At 31.8% G+C, this 22,128-nt stretch overlaps 3 protein-coding genes across 3 annotated transcripts in view; 1 reads left to right on the top strand and 2 right to left on the bottom strand.

The window, feature by feature from the left end:
* The window catches only part of LOC131843529 (WW domain-containing protein tag-325-like), a 67,578-nt gene extending 58,778 nt beyond the window's left edge, over positions 1-8,800 (top strand). The window contains exons 9-13 of the mRNA XM_059192195.1: positions 159-296; positions 2,771-2,946; positions 3,399-3,537; positions 4,570-4,675; positions 7,511-8,800. Coding sequence (XP_059048178.1) covers positions 159-296; positions 2,771-2,946; positions 3,399-3,537; positions 4,570-4,675; positions 7,511-7,712 — 761 coding nt within the window. The 3' untranslated portion in view covers positions 7,713-8,800. The remainder of the gene's footprint in view (positions 1-158; positions 297-2,770; positions 2,947-3,398; positions 3,538-4,569; positions 4,676-7,510) is intronic.
* A 10,587-nt stretch (positions 8,801-19,387) lies between these two features.
* LOC131843576 (uncharacterized) lies at positions 19,388-20,295 on the bottom strand. The gene has a single exon (XM_059192248.1). The coding sequence runs from the start codon at positions 20,293-20,295 to the stop codon at positions 19,777-19,779; it is 519 nt and encodes a 172-aa protein (XP_059048231.1). The 3' UTR covers positions 19,388-19,776.
* A 63-nt stretch (positions 20,296-20,358) lies between these two features.
* LOC131843528 (uncharacterized) lies at positions 20,359-21,675 on the bottom strand. The gene has a single exon (XM_059192194.1). It carries the CDS (start codon positions 21,673-21,675, stop codon positions 20,359-20,361), a length of 1,317 nt encoding a protein of 438 aa, XP_059048177.1.
* Between the last annotated feature and the right edge of the window lie 453 nt (positions 21,676-22,128).

Genomic DNA, 22,128 nt, shown 5'->3' with positions numbered 1-22,128 from the left:
AATTATTAACCTACGTCCTGAACTCTATAGCTTTGCTGGGTAACAAATCTTTCAACCTCTTTTTAATATCTACATATCTTTCATCTAACATTTCTTCTTGATCTCCTACAGCTACCTGTCTTCCACTTTCTGTACTTTATCAAACTCTTGACTTCCAGTCGGTGGAAGCAGCAACGAAGATCTCAGCGACTCCACAGAAATATCCATTCAGAAGTCACAAGTCAAGAGTAGATTGAAGAAATTCTTCGCTAAACGGCCATCTATGGAGGTTCTTGTGAAGAAAGGCATCTATAAAGGTTGGGCTATCTATTAAAATGGTGTGTTGCTTTTGCCATATATGCACTTTAGTTAGAGAAAATATTTTTTAAATAACATGGTATGGTATGGTTATATATACCCCGTTTATTTTATTTAGCGATGGACCTGTTCTTTATATATATATAACTAACTTGTTCATCAGAATTTTACTAAAATTTGACGGAAGTATCAGTGTAGTTTAGTGTTTGATTATTTCTTGGCTAAATTCTGCTTCAACTAATAAGTACTTCGCATGGCCAACTATAGAAGATGGTGATTATTTCAACTTGGTTATGGTTTCTATAGCGTATTATCAATATACCCATAAAGGTAACAAAATTTGGTGATATTTGAAACTTTGCTGTACCAGAGGTGCAATTAACCAAGGACTGTACATACGATTTCAAAGAAATTGGGAATGATGAAATGTATCATTTAAATGAGACAATTGAAGCATAAGTACTGGAATATATTTACGAAGCAAGAGTAGTAGTACCAATGTTAGAAACGATTGCAACATTGAATATTGTAAATAATTTCTAAGTCGCTGCAATACTAGCTGTAGTGCTACAATGAAAATATGGGGCAATGGACGAGAAAAGATATAGTATATATGGAAAATATAGAGAATACTATAATATGGTCTCAACGGATGCTGTAGATGAGGAGAATGTAAAAAAGGACGGATATATGGTATTTTTGCTGGCTTTTGTAATTTTGCTTTTCGAATGTTTGTAAAATATTTTCTATTTAATTTATTTTTACTGTTGTTTTATTTTCTTATAACCTTTGTTGAGTCGTGAGTTGCTTGAAGAAATAACTACACGGTGAGCAACCAGTTGAATTGCAATCTAAAACGAAACCTGAAGTATGATTATATACATATGCAACTCCTTCAAATTTTAAAGCTATTTGACATTGCGAACCTTAAAGTTTTTATTTGCAACTACTAAATGGTTTTACCAAACTTTTCTTTTCTAGTTTATTTTATTCAAATTATTTAATTATTGCTGCTTTGTGGAATAAAGTCCCAGCTGTTTTATTATATAAACTATAGATTTGCAATCTTTATGAATAATTTATTGTTGTTACTGCAATTGTAAGTTTGCAATGAAATAGTTTATTAAATCTTTCTTCGTCAAAATAGAAATTACTAAATCTCTATGACACAGATTGTAAAGACTGGTTTCTCATCGTATAGTACGTGCTTTATTATTATTTAAAAAACTTAATTGTAGGAAACAGCGATGGAGGTGGAACTAAAAATAATAGGTTTAGTAAAACAGGAATAATAATACTCTTAAAACAATAACTGTTTGTGATGATAGTAGAGAACGACTGTTTTATATTTTATTATTCCCGGTGGATGGTTGTTTATTTTAGTAAATTATCTAAATGTGTGGTTTTATATTAATACTTTAGTAATATCTTAAATATTTCACTTTATTATTAACAAAGAATATATTAAGTATGTTGTATAATTTGTATTATAATGGTGTCTTCATTTAGTATTTTAGTGTGTTTAATTATTACTACTAGTTGTAGCATTAATTGGTTTAATGTACTTTAAGATTATGCTTAAGTTATTTATCTAATCATTCTAGATTGATTTAGTTTACTAAAGCATAAATAATTTTAAATATTTCACCAATAATTGGCGCAAAGTCTTGCGTTGTCTGTTTATTCCCAAAAAATAGCTGGTAGAGAATACATACGAATTTAAGCTCGCCTTTCGAGTCTTAATAATATCACAAACAGACTCTGTGTCTGTATAAATAAATTATTAGAATATTCTTAGGAAGAAAAATATAACACCTTCAACTATAACACCTTCAGTCAACATTCAAGTCTGCATCCTTATCGGGATGAAGTTCATTCCCACAACTATGGTGTACAATTGATTTGTGGAAAATTATTCAGGTTAAACTGATGTAGCTTCATATTTGACTCTTACTTACGTACTCACTATAATTGTTAAGCTCCTGTCGAATCATTAAAGGTTTCTTTAACCCTATATTTTCAATCATTATATTTGACATCTTTGACCATGACGTAGGTTTCATCAGTGATATTAACTTTTGTAGCCTAACTACCTATTATTGCACTACCAGATTTAATACTTGTTCTAATTTTGTCAGATGTATTGGAAGGTTTCTTTTTCTACCCTATTTTTTCAAATCCCCAATTTTTCTGACTACCCTAGAAAATTTAACGAAACTTCTATAGTTTCGTCTTTCGCTACAATTATTTCTACAGCGTACAAGTCGTAGAGTGCGGTGCTTTAGCCGCTGCGTTTCGAGAAAACAATTTTCGGGCACGCAAACTGTAAGCTAATTAAATTCCAGCAAATACAACTGCAGGTATAAATATATTAGATGCCAGTAAAACCTAAGACCTACATGAACAGTATAAATAGAAGCGCCTTAGGCGTGAATGATATAAAATCTTCAAAGTGCCAAATTCGTGTCTACAGATGAACCTGTCTTCGGTCGGAAGTTGGAGGAAGTATGCCCGGAGAAGTCCCCACGGGTTCCCAACTTCGTAGTGACTTGCATCAAGGAGATTGAGAGCAATGAGGAGAACATGTGCACCGATGGACTGTACAGAGCTAGCGGGAACCTGAGCCAGGTCCAGAAAATACGATTAGAGGTGAGTTTCATTTTGATTAAGTCTAGTCTACTATTTTATAAACATGGAAGTTTGGGAGTTTGGGTTAATGTTTGTTACTCTTTCAAGAAAAATAAGTTTATAATATGATATAATAATAATAATCTTTATTTTACTTCTCACAAGGAAAATTACAATATGAAAGAAAATATAAACTTACAAGTTATTCCTTGTGAGAGTCTGGAGTCTGAACTAGGTCCAAACCACAGATCTCCAAAAATATATCTAATTATGTTCATATTATTAATAAGCCCCAAAAAAACGGGTCTTATAAATGTACGATGTCAGCGTTATCGTATCTACTAAATAAGCGAACCGATTATGATGCCGATTTTAAAGCTATCATAGTCGAAATAGTATTATATTATTTACTAAAGTTAGTATTTAGATAGTTAATCAGGAGTTGTTTATTTTTATATTATTTCTAATTTCAGATCGATCAAAATAATATTTCTGTGATGGAGAACAACACGGATATCCACGTATTGACCGGCTCGTTGAAACTGTTCTTCAGAGAATTGAAGGAACCTCTCATACCCTGCGCATTATTCGATAGAATCCTCGCAGCTTGCTGTAAGTATTGGATTCAAATTTACGAACTACTAGCTCGCCTCGGCTTCGCACGGGTGTACATGTATTATATATGTAAACCTGCCTCTTGAATCACTCTACCTATTAAAAAAACGCTTAATAATCCATTGCGTAGTTTTAAAGATTTAAGCATACATAGGTACGGACAGAAAACGACAGCGACTTTGTTTTATACTATATCAAATGAAAAGGTGTCAGGGAAGCCCCACTTCAAAATCTAGTAATTCTAAATATTAAAACACAGAATTTTTATTATTAACAAAAATAGTTCAAATTTAAAATATAGATAGATAGATAGATAGAATATACTTTATTTGCAACGTACAGTAAAGAAGAAGCACAAACAATATAACAAAGGACACATGTATCGTTACAATAAGGCGATAATATATGATGGTATATTAAGGTCTAGTACCTTAATATGGCATCATATATTTTAAATATCATAAATGTGACAAGAATGGGGCTGAGGAGGCACTAAACCATGAAATATATGTGAAATAGTCCTCACGGGAGAGCCCATTCTTTACACCAGAGATTTCGTAAAAAGGTTTCCGCAAACAACTCTATCTCACCTGTGAGATTAAAATTATTTTTCATTTGTTTTGTTTTGTTTCTACGTCAATTTGTTTGCCATACCGATTATATATAACACCTATGTAATGACTATTCAAAAGTGCTTCAATGTAAGTTTATTTGAATAAATGATTTTCTATTCTATTCTATTCTATTACCGTTACTGAAATGTAGGTGTGGATTATTAATAAATGATGGTTGTCACCTTTGTGTTTTAATACTTAGTTTAGTTTGCAATAAATCGGCTATCGGATAACTGCGTTTTATTTGAAGAACATTACAGTTACAAATTCAAATTTGATTTCAAAATTATTTTATTCATGTACAATATTTTAGTCACTTATTCCAATTATTTATTTAGAGTGTGTTTATTATTTTTTAAAAGTGTTAATTTATAATAATATTATTTTATGACATTTATATAATATTGTTTTACAGCAATAAAACCAAAGGAAGCGAAGGTGAAGGAGTTCCGGGATATAGTACAGTCACTACCGCAATGCAACAGGGATACACTGAAATTTCTATTAGAACATCTATTAAGGTCAGTATCAAATTTTTAAACTTATATATAAGTTGTTTACGTGTCATTCAGTAGGTGGTAAGTGTTTAAATTACTATGTTTTTTTCTGATGTCGATTACTAGATGGCGCTAGTAGAAAAATTGAAACGCGCTATAATTTGACTTTTGTTTTACCCATGTATTAGATTTATATTATTTTTAATGTACACCTACGAGCAATCCCTCATCCAATTCAAACTGGGATTGATATTACGACGGCCTGAGCCGAGGTTCGAACCCCTAGCGGTGCCCTCAGACTAAAGTCGTATCCGTCAGGCGGAAGTTGGTTTGTTATAAGTCCTTCCGCAGCTTTGGAGTCCCATCTGCACTCGCCCACTATCGTCCGGTGAAGCTGTAAAGGCCAGCTGCGGCCAACAGCATTAGAAAAAAAAAATTATGTGGTCACTATATCGGTCGAACCGGTGATGAATATACGCAATGAAAATAGTTGCTTTTTATTGTAGTTCCTCTATAGTAAATTATTTTAATTTTAGACTAATGTACTAATCGATCAAGTTTTTACTACACTTTGTATAAATTCGTCCTTTTTTTTTTTACAAACCTTTGTCTCACATATTTTAGTTGCCAAGTAGCTTCTTTTATAGGTATCGTTTCCTTGGATTACCAAGTATAGTGGCAAGACCTTAAGAATGGCAACACATAATAGAGTAATATTACTAATACAGTGGCAAGACCACTTAGTCCTCGAGAATAACAACATATAATGGCAATGGCATCCATAACGACACGACATGCCGTCGTTTGCTGACGCTTACGTAAAAAAATATGATTACTTACTATGATTATAATAAACTCAAGATAATTCACACAGCGTCATCTATGAAGCAGAACTTGTGTTATTGGTATTAAACAACTGATACAAATACTTAAATACATTATTTTTTGTAAATACATACATAATATACAAGAGAATAATGTACATTTCTATAAAGACTTCACACACAAAAGTACTATATACTATGCTATTTAGGAATTCTACAGCAGTATTTCCGCTTCAGTCGCTGTAGCAGTTTCGTAAAATGTCATATTCCCCATTAAATGTTTATTGCAGGTGTTTAGTATCATACTTGTCAACAATTCGAGTGTGGTATTTCGTGAATTGAATATTTTATGGTAATGATTCAAAGAAAACGAGTAAAACCATAATAAAACGCACCTAATTTGTTCAAGTGGATAACATAATCTTGATTAATAGAATTAGGATACTGTTTCGTATGATGATAATTAAGATTACTGATGGATAATGATAACTGTGACCGAAAACGGACATGTTACTTCATAGATTTGTGACCATGTGACTGCGCAATGTGTTGCTGTTTCTGAGGACGAGCTAAAGAATCCATATAGATATATCAGCTTCCAAACTACTAGTTAACCTTTCGAATGTCCGTCATCTGTCGTAGCGAGCGAAAATGAAGAGGCGGCATGCACGCGCGCCAGCAGTATTTTTTCAAATGCGTTTCAATCTTATTTTGTTTTACATAAGGATAAAATTGATTAAAAAGAAGTCGTTTCATAGATCTTAAGACGGTTAAGGTTTAAGAGTTTCGTGCTGTTTCTGACATAACGAGGATAAAGATATATCAGATTAAAAAACCTTTCGAATGTCCGTCATCTGTCGTAGCGAGCGAAAATGAAGAGGCGGTATGCACGCGCCAGCAGTATTTTTTCAAATGCGTTTCAATCTTATTTTGTTTTACATAAGGATAAAATTGATTAAAAAGAAGTCACGGTTTTGTGGGCACAGATCTGTAACAAGACGGTAATACGATTCGATAATTCGAAGGGTTAAATCCAAACACAACTTGCAAAGTAAGCTGCTTGACTGCAGAAATGATTGATATAAAGATATCCATGAAAACGAACGTACAAAGTCATCTAAAATTTCATTCATTCTTAATGTACAAAGGCGATATTTGACAGGAAATGATAATCACGTAAGCATACAGATGCAAGATAAGCTATTGTGTATATTAAGATAGCATTAGATTCCAAATGTAAACAAATGAAAAGGTTTCTTATCGAATTATGAGATATGACTAATTTTCGCAGAGTCTAAGAATTATACATCATAGAAATAATGTGGTTAGTGATCGATCTACACACATAGTCTATCCATTCCGATGAACTAAAATGTCATGCTTCTTATCCTGTAATTTATCTTCTCCCTTCGATTGAAACACAGCTTACAAAGCAAGCTACTTGGCAGCTGGAATAGGTATACACACACAGCAGTATATACACAGGCATACATCTTTTTACAAACTCTACTTCGGTATAATCTAGTAAGAATAATTAAAAGTATCCGATGTTTACTGAATATTACGTTTCAATGGCAAAATAACCAGTAATAAGTTTCAATCTGTATCTGGTACTAAAAGGAGGCAACGCTTAAGTTAATTTTAACTGTTTGAACTATTTCAATATAAGCACGCCTAGATAACTATATTCAACAATTTTCTAAAACAGCTTTTGATATTTTATAAAACACACACACATTCACTCTCTCTCATAAATTATAATTATCATTGTAGACTATTTTTCCTGTATAGACAATATCTTATACAACATTTGAATGCTTACTTTTTTTATTAACTTTAAATATCCAATAATTATGTTCTTACAAAGAATTTTTGTTTAAATGTATCTTGTTCTGAAGAGTGTATTTAAATTCAATACTTTTTTATAAATTCCTGCAATTGTTTACTATCGAATGTTATTGTTATCATATTTTTTTAATTCTTCAATAGTTTGAAATATAATTGATTATATAACAACTTGTGTTTCTTGATGCAGGGTAACGCAGTACAGCGAACGTAATCGTATGCACACTACAAACCTCGCAATAGTGTTCGGACCGACGCTTCTCTGGGCGCCGGCGGAACAGGCCCACAACATAGCCATCGACTGCATACAACAGAACAACGTAGTGGAGTTCCTACTCAACGAATTCAAAGACATATTCATCGAGGAAACTAAAGGGAAGAAGAAAGTGTGACTCTAAATGCACCGGCGTTCCCGGACTGAACTTTGAGCCCCAAAAAGCTACTCTTTTCTTAGTAAACAAAGGAGTGTATTTACTGTGTAAAACGAAAATGAGTATGGATGTGATAGATGATTATTTGGTATCAAACATCCGAATGAAATATTGGCTCCAATCAAATGTGAAGCACGACTATGTCTATATAGTTGTGTAATTCAGGTATAACGGACATAAAGTGATAAAAATGGTTTCAGAGTATCAAGTAGGGCTTTATTTTGTAATTAGTGAATAGTGGATTGTCTATATGGATGATATTGTGATATGCTACGAATCATGTTTGTATGATAGTAGACTGTTGAAGTCCATTAGAATCAAAGATAATTAATACAATGTATGATTGTTGTATGAATTTATGATCTCTGTCACAATAAAATGCAGAGTCGAAATTTTTTCTTAAAATTATATCATGTTGATTATGAACATCTATATCTGTGTTGTGATCGTGAAGCAATATTGTTACAGAAAGACTGTCCGAGGCTCTAGAAATAATAATATATTCAAATATAGAAATTATATGAGAAAGATATATATTTTAGTATTAAATCAATATGATTTTCGTGTGATTTAGCAAAAATATATCCTGATTTATGAAGATGCATTATTTTCGGGGCCAACTTTGTACAGGTCCTACCACTCGTAGTTTAGGCTCAAAGCCAGCATGTATTGTGTGCCTTAAGCAATGTAAATATTCATCGTGGATGACTGTTGTGATATGGTGGAGTGTTAGTGTTTTTAGTTCTTCATTATTGTAAAATTAAGCGATGCTTGCAAATGTGACGTCTAGTCCCTCCATTGTTGTAAATTGGACACTAACCACGAAGTAATAAGGTTAACAACTCAATGATAATCGGTTAAATACTCAATCATTTAATGTCAATCGGAAATAATAATGTTATCCATCATAATAAGCTAGGAACCAAAGTTTTATATTTTTGGCTGATAGTGTATAATTAATTTTATTTGTTGCATAGTAATTATTATGGAATTATGTAAACGCAAATAATGCTTGAAAAATAAATATTAGAAAATGAAGTTACATGAAATAAAACCATTTATTTTAACATTTCATACTTTTATTTACCATCTATCTTATTAATATTATAAACGCGAAAGTTTCTGAGTATGGATGGACAGATGGATGAATAGACTATGAATAACAAAATCATGATGATGTTAAACTAGATTTTATACCAGATAAAATATACTTAAATCGATAGTACTAAACAGAGTGATTATAACCTCAAAGTTTGTAGGATTTTTCGTGTAAATACTAAATGCGAGAGTTTGCCTGTTTATTACCTTAACGATCTTAATAAAACTTGACGTGAAAAAAGGACGAGAACGGATGAAGTCGAATAATATTCATGTATATTTGTGTCTAATTCTCAGCTGATAGAAACATCGTTAACAAACCTAATTAATCTATAAGACGACGGTAGGCTCGCACTCTATCAATTATCCAACTCAATTATATATCATCATCGATATAATTAGAAAATCGATTAAATAGAAAAATGTTATTTTTCGTAATTAGAAGCTAGAATTGCTTCCTTTTATATAAGTCAATTAAATTAACCACGCCGTCTTAATCATTATCTAAATACTTTTAAAATGATATATAACACTTTGTTAAAACTTTAAAGTAAAATTAAAATTTTAATAAATTTACAAAACTTTAAATGCTTGTGTTGTAAAAAATGTACATTTTGAATAGTGCCATATTTCTATTTAACCGACGATATTCAAACTATGTAATATTATGTTATCTGTGATTCCAACTCATATTTTCAATTCCACCAATTTTTTTTTAAAGGATGATAATGGAATGGTGCACCCGCCTGCGCTAACGGTTTACGCTGGCGGGGCACCAGTGGAGGATGATAGGATGAACATGAAGTCAGATCAGTTAGCCCAACGTGACAAATTCACCGGGAGTGTATCACGATGGTTTCCAGGGGGAACCGCGTGGAGGTCGATCTGATATGGTACATTGTTAGCAATGGGATCATTAGTCCACATTACCCTTCCCCCCTAATTCCTATTAGGATGGGAATATCTACAACAAGGTAAATAAATACACACAAATTATTGCCAGTACTGTATTTATGCAATTAATTTTATTATAATTTTACAAATGACAAATTAATAATTTCAGCTAATCAATTATTTTTCATAATAATCGCAGTCTTATTATTTCTTTACTGGATTTACACGGATAATTTATTTGTTGATTACAAAAACAATAGGAATGTATATGTTCGATACCTAATAAATTAATAAGAAAACATTTGTAGTGAAAATTATACTTAAATTATTGCGTGAAAACTAAAACTAATGAATAATCCTATAATTACATCCGAACAAAAACATATTTTAACAACCAATTTTAACCTAAAAATAAGACTAAATTACGTGGATAGCTTGGTTATGGTATATATATATATAAATATATTCAACAAGATCGCACTTCTCCAAACATTAAACGTAAGGTATAAAATCCACAATACTTATTAAATATTGAACATTCGTTTGATAGCACTCTACTTATGCTGGATTAGTGATAATGTTGCATTGCAAATACCTTATCTAACCATGAATCAAGCATCTCGTTCGATCTTAATTTAATCTTTAACAAATTATAACTAAGTATACACGTAGATAACAATTTAATGATGTAATGAATTTTTTTTATTATTTAATAAAAACATTACAGAAAATAATATCAAATTTATATCAAAATTAGTCTTATTTTGGATATAATACACTTAAAATGTTACATGTTTCATTATGTAAAAAACATTGTATCGTTAATACAATTAATCAGTTTAATGATATAAATAATGAAATATAAATTATTCCGTAGGTATCATTTACGTGTTATCGTTATTACAAATAATCAAACATCAACTAAAACATCTTTCGTTTCATACATTAAATATTCATAAAGTAATAAATATATTAAATAGTTAACATTATTTAAAAAACACTCAAATGTGTACCTTTGAAAATTATTTTAATCAATAGGATCGTATTAATAAAGATATATATATAGTAAAATCATTCATATATTCAATGATATCGACACAATTAATGAAACACAAATTATGTTCGACATAATAAGTCCATAAAGTAATTAAAATATTATCTCCGGCATAATACAACGACAAATATAATTATTACACAATTACATTTTTAATTAAACAACAATTAAAATTAAAGGCGTTATAAATAATAATAATAATTCCTAATTAAAATTTAAATTAATTAATTCGTTTGCAACAAAATCGTGGCGTTTTATTAAAAGCATCTCAAAATTACTTGTCAATATATTATATACTACATATATATTGATGCCAATATATTTTCACAACTATAGTTTACACAATTCAATAAAATGTTATTGCGTAAAGTAATAAATCTATATTTATATAAGCCAGTGTAAAAAAGCTATCTATACCAAAATCGTACAAAGCTCATGTCTTATTTTATTTCTTATATAAAATATAATTTATCGACAGCACCTACACATATATATTTAAAGTTGTTTACTATCAAACATTGTCTATACACAAAAAACATATTATTCTCGATCTCAACGTTCGCTCCCACGTTAGTAAATAGGCTATGATATATACAAAATAAATAAAATACAAAAAAAACTAGTATATAAGTATACTATATTCATTGTATGTGCAGAATAAAGAGTCTGTTATTATTATTTTCCTCGATTTACAAAGTTTTTGCTAGTTTTTTTATTAATATTACTTATTCTCATGCATTATATTTGTAGATACATTAAAAAAAGAAACTGTTGCAAATAAACTTTTATATTCACAAGAGCAAGAAGAAGTATTTTAAAGTTTTTATTTAGAATTTAATTTAAAAATGATAGTCATAACAAATTATAATTAAATAATGAATACTCTGTATATTATATCATTTCCCCTTTACTCGTAATACGAAGATATCTAGTGCTGGAAAGAGTTAAGAAATAAATTATAACATAGTAGTGGTGGCAATATCGATGAGTTCAAATAAATAAATAATCATGACAGGAATACCACTCTTATTTATTTATAAATACGAGTTATATGAAATTTATGAATAGATTCTATGATTAATTATTAATATCGAGCGTATTATTGTTTTTATATCATACCAGATAGCGGGAAAGTAAAATGTTTTATGGCTTTCCTTTCTATATATAGATATCCTTTCAATATTGGTGTAATAAGGTATTATCAAAAAAATCTATTACTATTACAGACGAAGGATTTTGACAAGTCAAATATATATCCTTTTCTACCGCTTTACTATCAGATAGTCGTGGGTTCGGTTCATCGCACGGTACAAACATTTGTATTCATGAGTATGATTGTTTGTATCGTTCTGGGTGTTTTCTATGTATAATATGTATTTATTTACAAAAAAAAATGTATCCATGTATTTATATCAGTTGTCTAGTACCCATAACACAAGCTCTGCTTAGCTTGGGACTAGATGGCGTTGTGTGAATTGTCCTGAGATATTATTATAGATACCTAATATTTTGGACCAATATTGCACTTACTAATTAACATTGCATTACAATTAAAAAACGTTGTAATATATAAGTTTTTTTAACTATTCTAATGGTTCTGGACACAGCTGGTCTTTACCTTTAGCGAACGACAGAAGGCAAGTGCAGATGGTACTCCAAACCCACGGAAGAACTAATGGAGCGGCTGAAGGTAAATTTCTGGCTGATGAATAAGACTTTAGTCTGAGTGCACCGCTAAGGGCTCTAACTTCGGCTCAGGATGTCGATTGTAATTTCGTTTTAATTGAATTTTTAAATTAATTGGACAGAGGATCTATCGGTGGAAGGTAATTAGTGTTACACGACTATATTATAGTAATTAGTGTAATTGCACTGTCGATACATTATATCATATTTTAACATACATAAAAATTACGTCAAAATATAATATTGAACCTATTGTCATTGTATTATATTACATTCATTTTCATTTTAAGTATGTATCTACATACTTTTTAATACAACAAAGATTTTGTTCACATTTGTATGTGAACGGAGAAATTGTGGAGAATGATATAATAATATGTATAACATAAAAAAACATTGTTTTGTCTGAACACAATACTATAAAACAAAATTACATTTGTTCCTCATTTTAGCTCGTTCTTATACGTACACGTTAATAGTTATGTCTATAAATATATATTTATTTACTATCATTAATAATTAATTAGGTTGCAGTTCTAAACATATTTTGACGCAATTCTCATGCACATGTAGATATTATAACGTTAAATTTCTACTTTTCACAACAACACGTCGTACAAAACTTCCTGGATGTACAAATATATAAAAATGTGCATAAAATGTTCCAAAAATGTGTATCAACAATCCATTTGATCCGCGGCTAACCACTACGTAGTATTTTAATAAAAAAAATTACAAATACTAACAATTATCGCAAATAAAAATACAAATCTACTAATCTGTGTACAGGATTAGTCGTAAACCGTATTATACCAAGCTAAAAGTCAGGTAGAATGCTTAAGAATCTGAATACACTATCGACAACAAAAAACGTGGAAATAAATGTAGGTACCTACTTCTCATAGTAAATATATGTTGCATCTATATACTGAATTCTGCCAGTTCAGTATACAAATTATAATATAAAAATTTGACGTTCATATATAGGTGGCAAAATGTCCTACATGAATAAATTATTTTTGAATTTTGAATATTAATCTGATGTGCCCGTGTATGTATTTTTTTTTAATTATACACAGTTTGTTTCTTTTAGATAAATCTTCAGTTTCACAAATACAATACTACTGGCTTTTAACTTAGTCTACACTTTACAACAAGCCCTGTACTCGTATATCGTCTTATTCATAAAAACGCGAAACGTCCAAGTAATAAATGTATATTGATGTTGAGCTGTTCTATCCTTTTCTCTCGAGCTATTATCATAATTGGATTGAAAGGGACAAAATACTTTTTCCAGACGATTTCAGTTTCTTTGAATAAGACTTCATTTACTTATATAAATGGATATTCTCTTGACTACGTATTTTATAAGCTCTATTCGTTTTATATAAGCATCACTTTCCATCCTATGGGGATGTTGGAACTATTTGTACCACCAATTTAGATACCTATTAATTCAGCAGTCTTTATTTTATTTTAGATTATAATTTCTTGTATTTATATTTTAATTACGGCTTCTGCGTGAGAATGTTTGACCAGGATAAAAAGTTGTTGATGCAAACTCCCAATGCTACTTAAATTCCGAATTTTATGATGATTGGTTAAGCCATTACGGCAAGAATGCGCAACAAATGCCTTGCGTATTTTTATGACATCGGTCAAGTACTTTAATATAAAAAAATAAAAAATATAAATAGTTCCAACATACCTTTTAGATTTCCATAATAAGTAATTAGTTATTCCGTAATAGTTCCAAGACACAGTGACATTTAATCTTGAAATAAAAAAAATCTTAGTCCCAAATAATAATTCAATAATAATAAACTATTATTATTATTGCAATAATGATTACAATTTGTTTAATTTTATATAATTAAAATCGGTTTCATTTTTAGATTAATTTAATTAAATGATTAATTAATTATCATATTGTAATAATTAAAAATATAGCAATTAACCAATATATTTACATTAATTAAATTAATTTTGATTAAAGATAACTAAATTGTTGTTTTTTATATTCGCAGTGTATTAGTCAACAAGTGCAACGATCATGTAAACATATTAAAGTAAAAATAAACACACATCAAAGAGATCTGAATCCAGGAGACACATTGCACGGTAGCTTCCTGTAAATAATTATTCTATATTTATGAATGATTCGACTAAATTTAATTTAGATCACAATTCCTAAAAGACGTAAGTGTAATTTCTGAAAATAATTTAAATTTAACCTTGATATCGAAGAAATACGTGGCTCACTCCGTTATGACTGCTATTAATAACGCAATGTCAATAAGATATTTTTGTCAAATTATAAATCGATCGAATGTCACGGAACATTACGAATCTTTTCGTCAATGTCTTCGAAACAACATTAAATTCTTGATCAGCTTGTATTCATGTTCATGAAAAATTTTATAGTGTTTAAAAAATATAAAACTCAATATTACTTGTCCTTGAACCTATTTATCCTAAACAAGAAAAACTAAAATTAAACTAGGCTGTGCGATAAAACCACCATTGCCTGCTCCATATTAAAAAAAACAATGGAAGAGAGATTTTTTTTTTCCAATGATGGAAGAGAGAATAAAAGTAGTCTACTTTTAAACTTCTTCATATTTGAACAAGTGATTCTTATTATATTTATTTATTATGTTTTCATTCGTGTTCAATTTAAGTCTTATCCGTAGTCCATATCCTTGTCTATAAAATATGTAAGATAAAAGGACTCTATCCATACTGCCATATCAGTAACACATTTTTTTATTTATTTCTGTAATTCTTAAAAGAACGTGACGGGAAAATTGTGCGACCAACAACCAGAACAAATTGTATTAGCGCCGCAAAATTAGGAGAGCCGACCCCACATAAAGTGGGGAGAAATTAGACAACATAAAGAAGAAGAATTGGTAAAACAACACGTGGGATATTGAAAAGAAGGAGACGTCAAAGTATTAAAACAATATCGCAATACTAAAGAGATAGTACTAAATATTCTTTGATTTCGTTTTAAATTATTAATATATAATATATTATAGAGACATGTAGGTTGCTATATAACTTGGTGTAAACACACATACGATAAAAATGTACATTTGTGAAAAATTAACCAAGAAATATATCTTATGATATAAATATACTTTAACAATTAAATTAATACGTTAGGACATTTAATTTAATTTAATAGGAATGGCAAACAATCTGATGGCGCCTTTGATCATAATATTATATCATTTATATATCATACACGAACAGTAACATGATCATCACGTCATCATGTGATGTCCGTAGCTCCCTCATACATTGCCATTTCAGAAGATCAACATGTCATACTTGCTTAAACTGTAAATTCACTACCTTATCTCACCTTTCGACCGTTCTTTTCTGTTGGAGCAGTCTTTTTACAGTGCTAGTTAATTTCTTAGCGAGAAAATTGTATGTATATAATAATTTCAAACACAATTGTTACTGAACAAAAAAAATTAAAAAAAAATCTGCCATAGACCATTTTGTACAAAGTCCAATCTAAGTCAACATCGATCAAATGACTACGTCAGTCGTCATAATGACGACAATATAAAAAAAACAGTATATTGAAGAAAAATCATCGCCAATATAAGTGGAAATATATATATATATATATTTAGCGGGTAAGATGGGGCCGCTATTATTTATGTTTGTGTTTTGTTCATGTAGCAGCAGCGGGAAAGAAAGAGGTGAAGAGAAACCAGTCGTGACTATTTACATATTTATAATGTAGAAGTATTTACAATGAATATATATACAAGAATGATTCGGTCTCGAATGACAGGCCTGTTATTTTATTCTTCTGTCGTAACTAGGCAACGGTGTTGCCGCGCGATTATAATTAATTCGCCACATATATATATATATATTGTTTCAGAATATTTATTACAAAACGAGAGAACTGCGCACGTATAATGTATATTTCTTTTACCTCACAATGACGCATTTTGCTGACCTTTGCAGCACTTTGTTGCTTTTGCATATGTTTAAATACACATCTACATACGCGGCTTAAAACTTGCAACAGTGAAAAAGCTAAGGCGATAATTTAACCGGTTAATCTGATCAAGCGAAATTTTAGAGTAATCAACAAATAAATATGTCAAGTTAAACAAATAAATAAAAAAACGATAGAAAAACTGACGGGCCACCTTTTTTGTCAATCAAGCATACGCCCCATCTGATGGCAAATAGGTGCCGTAGCTTATAGACGGCATGTGGTTAAAATGATAGAAAACTGATGGACCTCCTTAATTTGACAATCAAGCATACGCCCCATCTGATGGTAATTAGTTGCCGTATGAACGCCTCAAAACACCTGACGGTAAGTGGTAACTGTTAGTATTTGTAAGTCCCTGAAAAGCATCAAAGATAACGTTACGTCTAGAGGACTCTTAGTACTCTGGATTGACAACACATGTTATATTTACTTACACTGCAATTTCACTGTCCTACAGAAAGCAAGTTACTTGGTAGCTGAAATCAAGAGAGACCTACCTACTCAAACGACTTTGTACGTCTACTTTGATAATATATTGATATAATATAACAATTACATCAATTGATATAATATAACAATTACTTAATTTAAAAAAAATCAAATCATAGTTTTTATTGTTTTATTTATCACTTTGGCAATGACAAAGAAAGTAAGTCCATACAGCTATCCTTTGCGTCATCTTAACTCGTTTATTTTTATTTAAATACCTTTCTCTATAACACAAGATCTGTGTTACAGCTTTATAAATTTAGTAGAGTCGTTGAATAAATCACAGGTTATTCAAATCTTTGTAAACATGTGACAATGATACTTCTGCAAACAACAAATTACATCTCAGTCTGTATGTAAATGTTTAATTTCTTAGGAGATCAAGGACGAAAGAGCAAGAGAATAATAATATTTAAAATTGATAATTGTTGTCTGTCAACGTTTATTATATTGCTTTAAATATATATAACACAAAGGTGACTGACATAATGATCCATCAACGCACAGCCCAAACCACTGAACGGATCGGGCTGAAATTTGGCATACAGGTGGACGATGATGACGTAGGCATCCGCTAAGAAAGGATTTCGATTAAGTCTACTTCCAAAGGGATAAAATAGGCGATGAAAGTTTGTATAAACTTTGTCAATCAACGCGAATCAGTCGCGGGCAAAGGCTAGTATATTATAAATGCGGAAGTTTCTGAGTGTGGATGGATGTTTGTTACACTCACGCAGAAACTACTGAACGGATTTTAATAAAACTTTACAATAATATAGCTTATACATCAGAATAACATAGGCTATAAATTTCACGCATGTGAAAACGTGGGCACATCTGATTTTCAATAACACTCATGACGTGACGTCCGTAGCCATTGCAGCTACTTAAAAAGACGCGAGCAAAGCCACATTTTATATCTAGTACTTCATTACATTACATAGTATAAAACAAAGTAGCTGTCGCTGTCTGTCCGTCCCTATGTATGCTTAAATCTTTAAAACTACGCAACGGATTTTGAAGCGTTTTTTTAATAGATAGAGTAATTCAAGAGAAAGGTTTATATATATAATACATGTACACCCGTGCGAAGCCGGGGCGAGTAGCTAGTTCTATATAGTTCTAAATTGCAAGTACTTTGAAATATGCTCATATTTAGCTTTCGGTTTGAATTGCCTCAAGGATCGCAGAGTAGGTAATGGGTGTCCTTGGCTATACACACGCGATATGGTAATTTATTCTCATATACCGATATTGTACTTACAGGAATATTTTTGTTAGCATTTTATTATCTATCTGATATGACAGAAGCAATAATATTTACAACAGAAAACGATTCCGTATGACGTATTTTTTTATAGTATAGGAGACAAACGAGCTCGCGGTTCACCTGACGGTAGGTGATTATCGCCGCGTATGAGAAACTGCAATGCCAGGGGAATTGCAAGATGCCCGGCTTTTAAGAAGGACACATGGATAGATATCTCTGTCTCAGATTTACAAGGATTTGATTAACCTAGGTCTCTACTGAAAATCAAGAAATTTATAGAGTAATTATTATATTCTCTATAAAATAGATCTACCGCTGTATAGAAATTATATATAAAAAGAAAAAACGTATAAAGACAATATATAATGAAAATAATATCTTAGGACAATTCACAGCGCCATCTAGTCCCAAGCTAAATAGAGCTTCTGTTATGGGTACTAGATAATGAATACAAAAACATATATATTGTTTTTCGTAAATACATACATATTATACATAGAATACACCCAGACGATACAAACAATCATACTCATGAATACAAATGATTGTGCCGTGCGAGGAATCGAACCCGCGATCACCAATAATAAGCTGGACATAATCTCTTTGCCATTGCTAAATAATATATCGGATAGACGTATAGCAGATGCTTGTCAGTCTAACACGAAAAAAAAATAACGAGACATTGTACAAATTAGTTTGAGTAGGTGTGGGTATTTGTAATGTGTTTCGGTTGTAGGATAAAATAAGGCAGTGAAATTAAAGGGTACGGAGGCATGACACCTTAGTCCTTAGAAATGAGAAGGCATGGATAGAATCGTTGTTAAAATAATTGTAATAAAATATATTCTTTATTTTAATTGTATTTAGTAGGTATACGAAAAAATCAGTGAAGTATACGCAAGAGCAGAGTTCATTGATAAAAGTACAGTACAATTCAGATATTGACGTAAATATACTAGTTATATTATCCAAGTTATTTTTAATCATATTTGTTAAATCTGTACATTAATCATCAAAATTGATGAATTATTTCTGTTCATAATGAATTTAATATTTACAAATATAATTAAAATCAACGATACAATCATAAAATAGATATTTCTGCAAAACTCTCTGTTCACTATAAACATTTTCAACATGAAAAACGTGTGTATAATAAAAACAACGTTTAACACCAAATAAACGAAAAACATTACGTGAGAAATTAAAGAAGGCGTGTCACAGACAGACCAATTAGTTACCTTCACACATGAAAACAATAACACTGTCGCCTCGGAACTATTACTCGTCACTAATGTGTATAAATAACCTTAATACATTACACGGCCAACAAGCGAGCTTTCGCATAACCGTTCACAACTAAGTAATTAGGAACATGTTTATACAAAAACAAATATTTCCACTACACTATCTAATAACATTTTCATTGTTTTTACAACTAAACAAAGCACAAATAGTCCGTGGCACCAATATGTTACTATAAAAATATCATGTCCTACTGGTGCTAAATCTCGTCGGAGTCGGATCTTATTGAGTCGTAATTCGAGGTTTTGCTTTTCAACATTCTAATGAATGAGCCCATTGCAAATATTGTTCTTCTGTGTCTATGAAATATACCCTGATATAAAACACCTCTCACCGCCTTCCTGTCGTCTGTAATGGAAGGCTGTGTACTTAACGTTACGTCGGAATGCGCTCCGATTGTCTTCTGATGTCTAAGGCTGCCGTGATTCTTCTCTAAAGACTTTTGATTCGGCAAACTCATTGTAGATTCTATGGACGAATTCTTTGTTTTCCTTAAATTGAGTATTTTCTTGCCAGAGGATTGCGTTTCAGATGTCGACCGCGACGGAGCAAGTTTTGACCTATGTAGAGGATTATTTGCAGCCTCTGGATGGACCATTATTTCTACTGACTTTTGACTGACAGCGCTTGACCTCGTCAATGTTCTTTGGTGGGATGGTGCAGGATCCGATTTCGGAACCTCTTTGGGTATCGACTGTTCAGCTTCAACAGCAATCATATTTAAAGTATTTGTTGTTGATCGTGGAGAAACAATTAATTAATTAAATAATGGACAAGGCAATTACATCATAGGTGGGCGGGATTCATCAGCGCTGTCAACAGAGGGCACAGTCAGGTGAATGTCAAGTTCGGTATTGCTTGGCTGGTCGTTTCTTGCGAGACCTTCGCAGCAGTTACTAAATGTTATGGTCGGCACTTTACCATCACTGTCAATATTAACCGTATTTAGGTTTTGTGCTAAACAATCTACCTGAGAGTCTTTATCTTTGTTTTGGTCATTGGAGTTTGCGCTCATAATCGGATTGAGCCATTCCTTCTCATCTTCATTTGCTCTATCTACGTCTGGCGAAGAGACGATGTCCTCACGGTTTAAGGCGGCGGTGCAACTTTCTCCATTCACATGAAGACCTATTAGTCCAGCTAAATTTACATTGAAATTCTTACTTCTATTTGACTGCTTGGGTTCTTCTGTTGTTTTGACCTCCTCGGTGATAATGCGCTCAGTGATTGTTTCGATTTCGTTTTGTAAAGCTTGATCGTCTTCATAGAATTCAGTAAGACCTTGTAGGTTTTCGTACCAGCTGTTACCAAGAAAACTTACAGGAGGGATACCTTTATGTTCGATATGTGCTTGTCTATAATTATCGATGAGGGGTTGCAGAGACTCTTCGTGTTGTTGGAACAAGTATTGATAGGCCTGGCTCACTGCATATAGTGAGTAGGCAGAACGAGGTCTCGGCACCACAGATGCTGATGGTTTATGTGCCAAACAACCACGCCACACGTGACCGTGCGAGCGCTCGCTCAGTATTGTATTACAATTAAGAATCCTTTCAAAGTCCGACACTTGCTCGGCTTCGCTGATCTGCAACAGCAGTTTGTTCTCCGTCTCTTTCCCGCAGCCAACAGTTTGACACAGCCTCTTGTTGTCGCTGACCTGTTTAGAAGGATTAGAAGACTTAGTTCTGTTAGCATCGATTTGATTAGTATTACATAAATTCTGTGCCGGTTTGGAGGTTGAATGTCTAGGTTTGGGGTTATCGGCATACTTCATGGGTATGGAGAGAGTTTGGATGGACACGTTAAATGGTACTTTCTCGGTTAATTTCTTGTTTTGCTTTTTAACGACAATATCGCAGGGTTTGCATTGAAATTTCTCAGTTGATTGTGGACGCTTATGGAAGAGTTTTTCAGTGTATCGAAAACGATTGTGGTCCGCACTTCTAACGTTCCGTGCATATTGTGATTTAGGTCGTTCTACTAAACAGACACTTTTGGCTCGTAAAGGGATATCGCGTGGCTGACTAGTGGATGCCACTTTGGCCCTCGCGGGGTGTTTTATGTACAGTCGAGGGTTAATTTCGCAGGTATCGTACATGGGCGCGAGCGGTTGCGAAGTGTTGTTCCGAATGACTGCTTTCCGTTTCCACGTGTACAGTTCTTTGCAAATTGTGAAGAGTGAACGTAAAAATTAAATTATAGTGATGGCGTGCCGCGGCCGATCGATTCCATTATTCCACCGTATACAGACGGGCATTAAGTTCAACCGCGGTTTGATGCTCGATCTGAATAGGGTTACCATCTCTAGACTCTGGCAATCAGGACAAGTAGTATTTAATCTCGGATTTTCATCTCAGAACCCGGACGTATTTATAGTATTATTTTTTTAAGTTACATAATAAAATAAAACATAGTTTTTTTTTATTTTAGCAAGCGAGTCGCCGATTATTGTTAATTAGTGACCGGAAACTTCAAAACTTTTAAATCCCGACAATAAATGTTACCAACATCAAAACTTTTAAATCCTGACTATAAATGTGGGTAACATTTA

The sequence above is a fragment of the Achroia grisella genome, unplaced genomic scaffold (genome assembly GCF_030625045.1).
Source record: "Achroia grisella isolate CSIRO2021 unplaced genomic scaffold, CSIRO_AGI_Agris_v1 utg319, whole genome shotgun sequence".
NCBI classification, from domain to species: Eukaryota; Metazoa; Arthropoda; class Insecta; order Lepidoptera; family Pyralidae; genus Achroia; species Achroia grisella.
The sequence above is the reverse complement of the archived record's forward strand: the minus strand, read 5'-3'. Positions and strand labels throughout refer to the sequence as shown.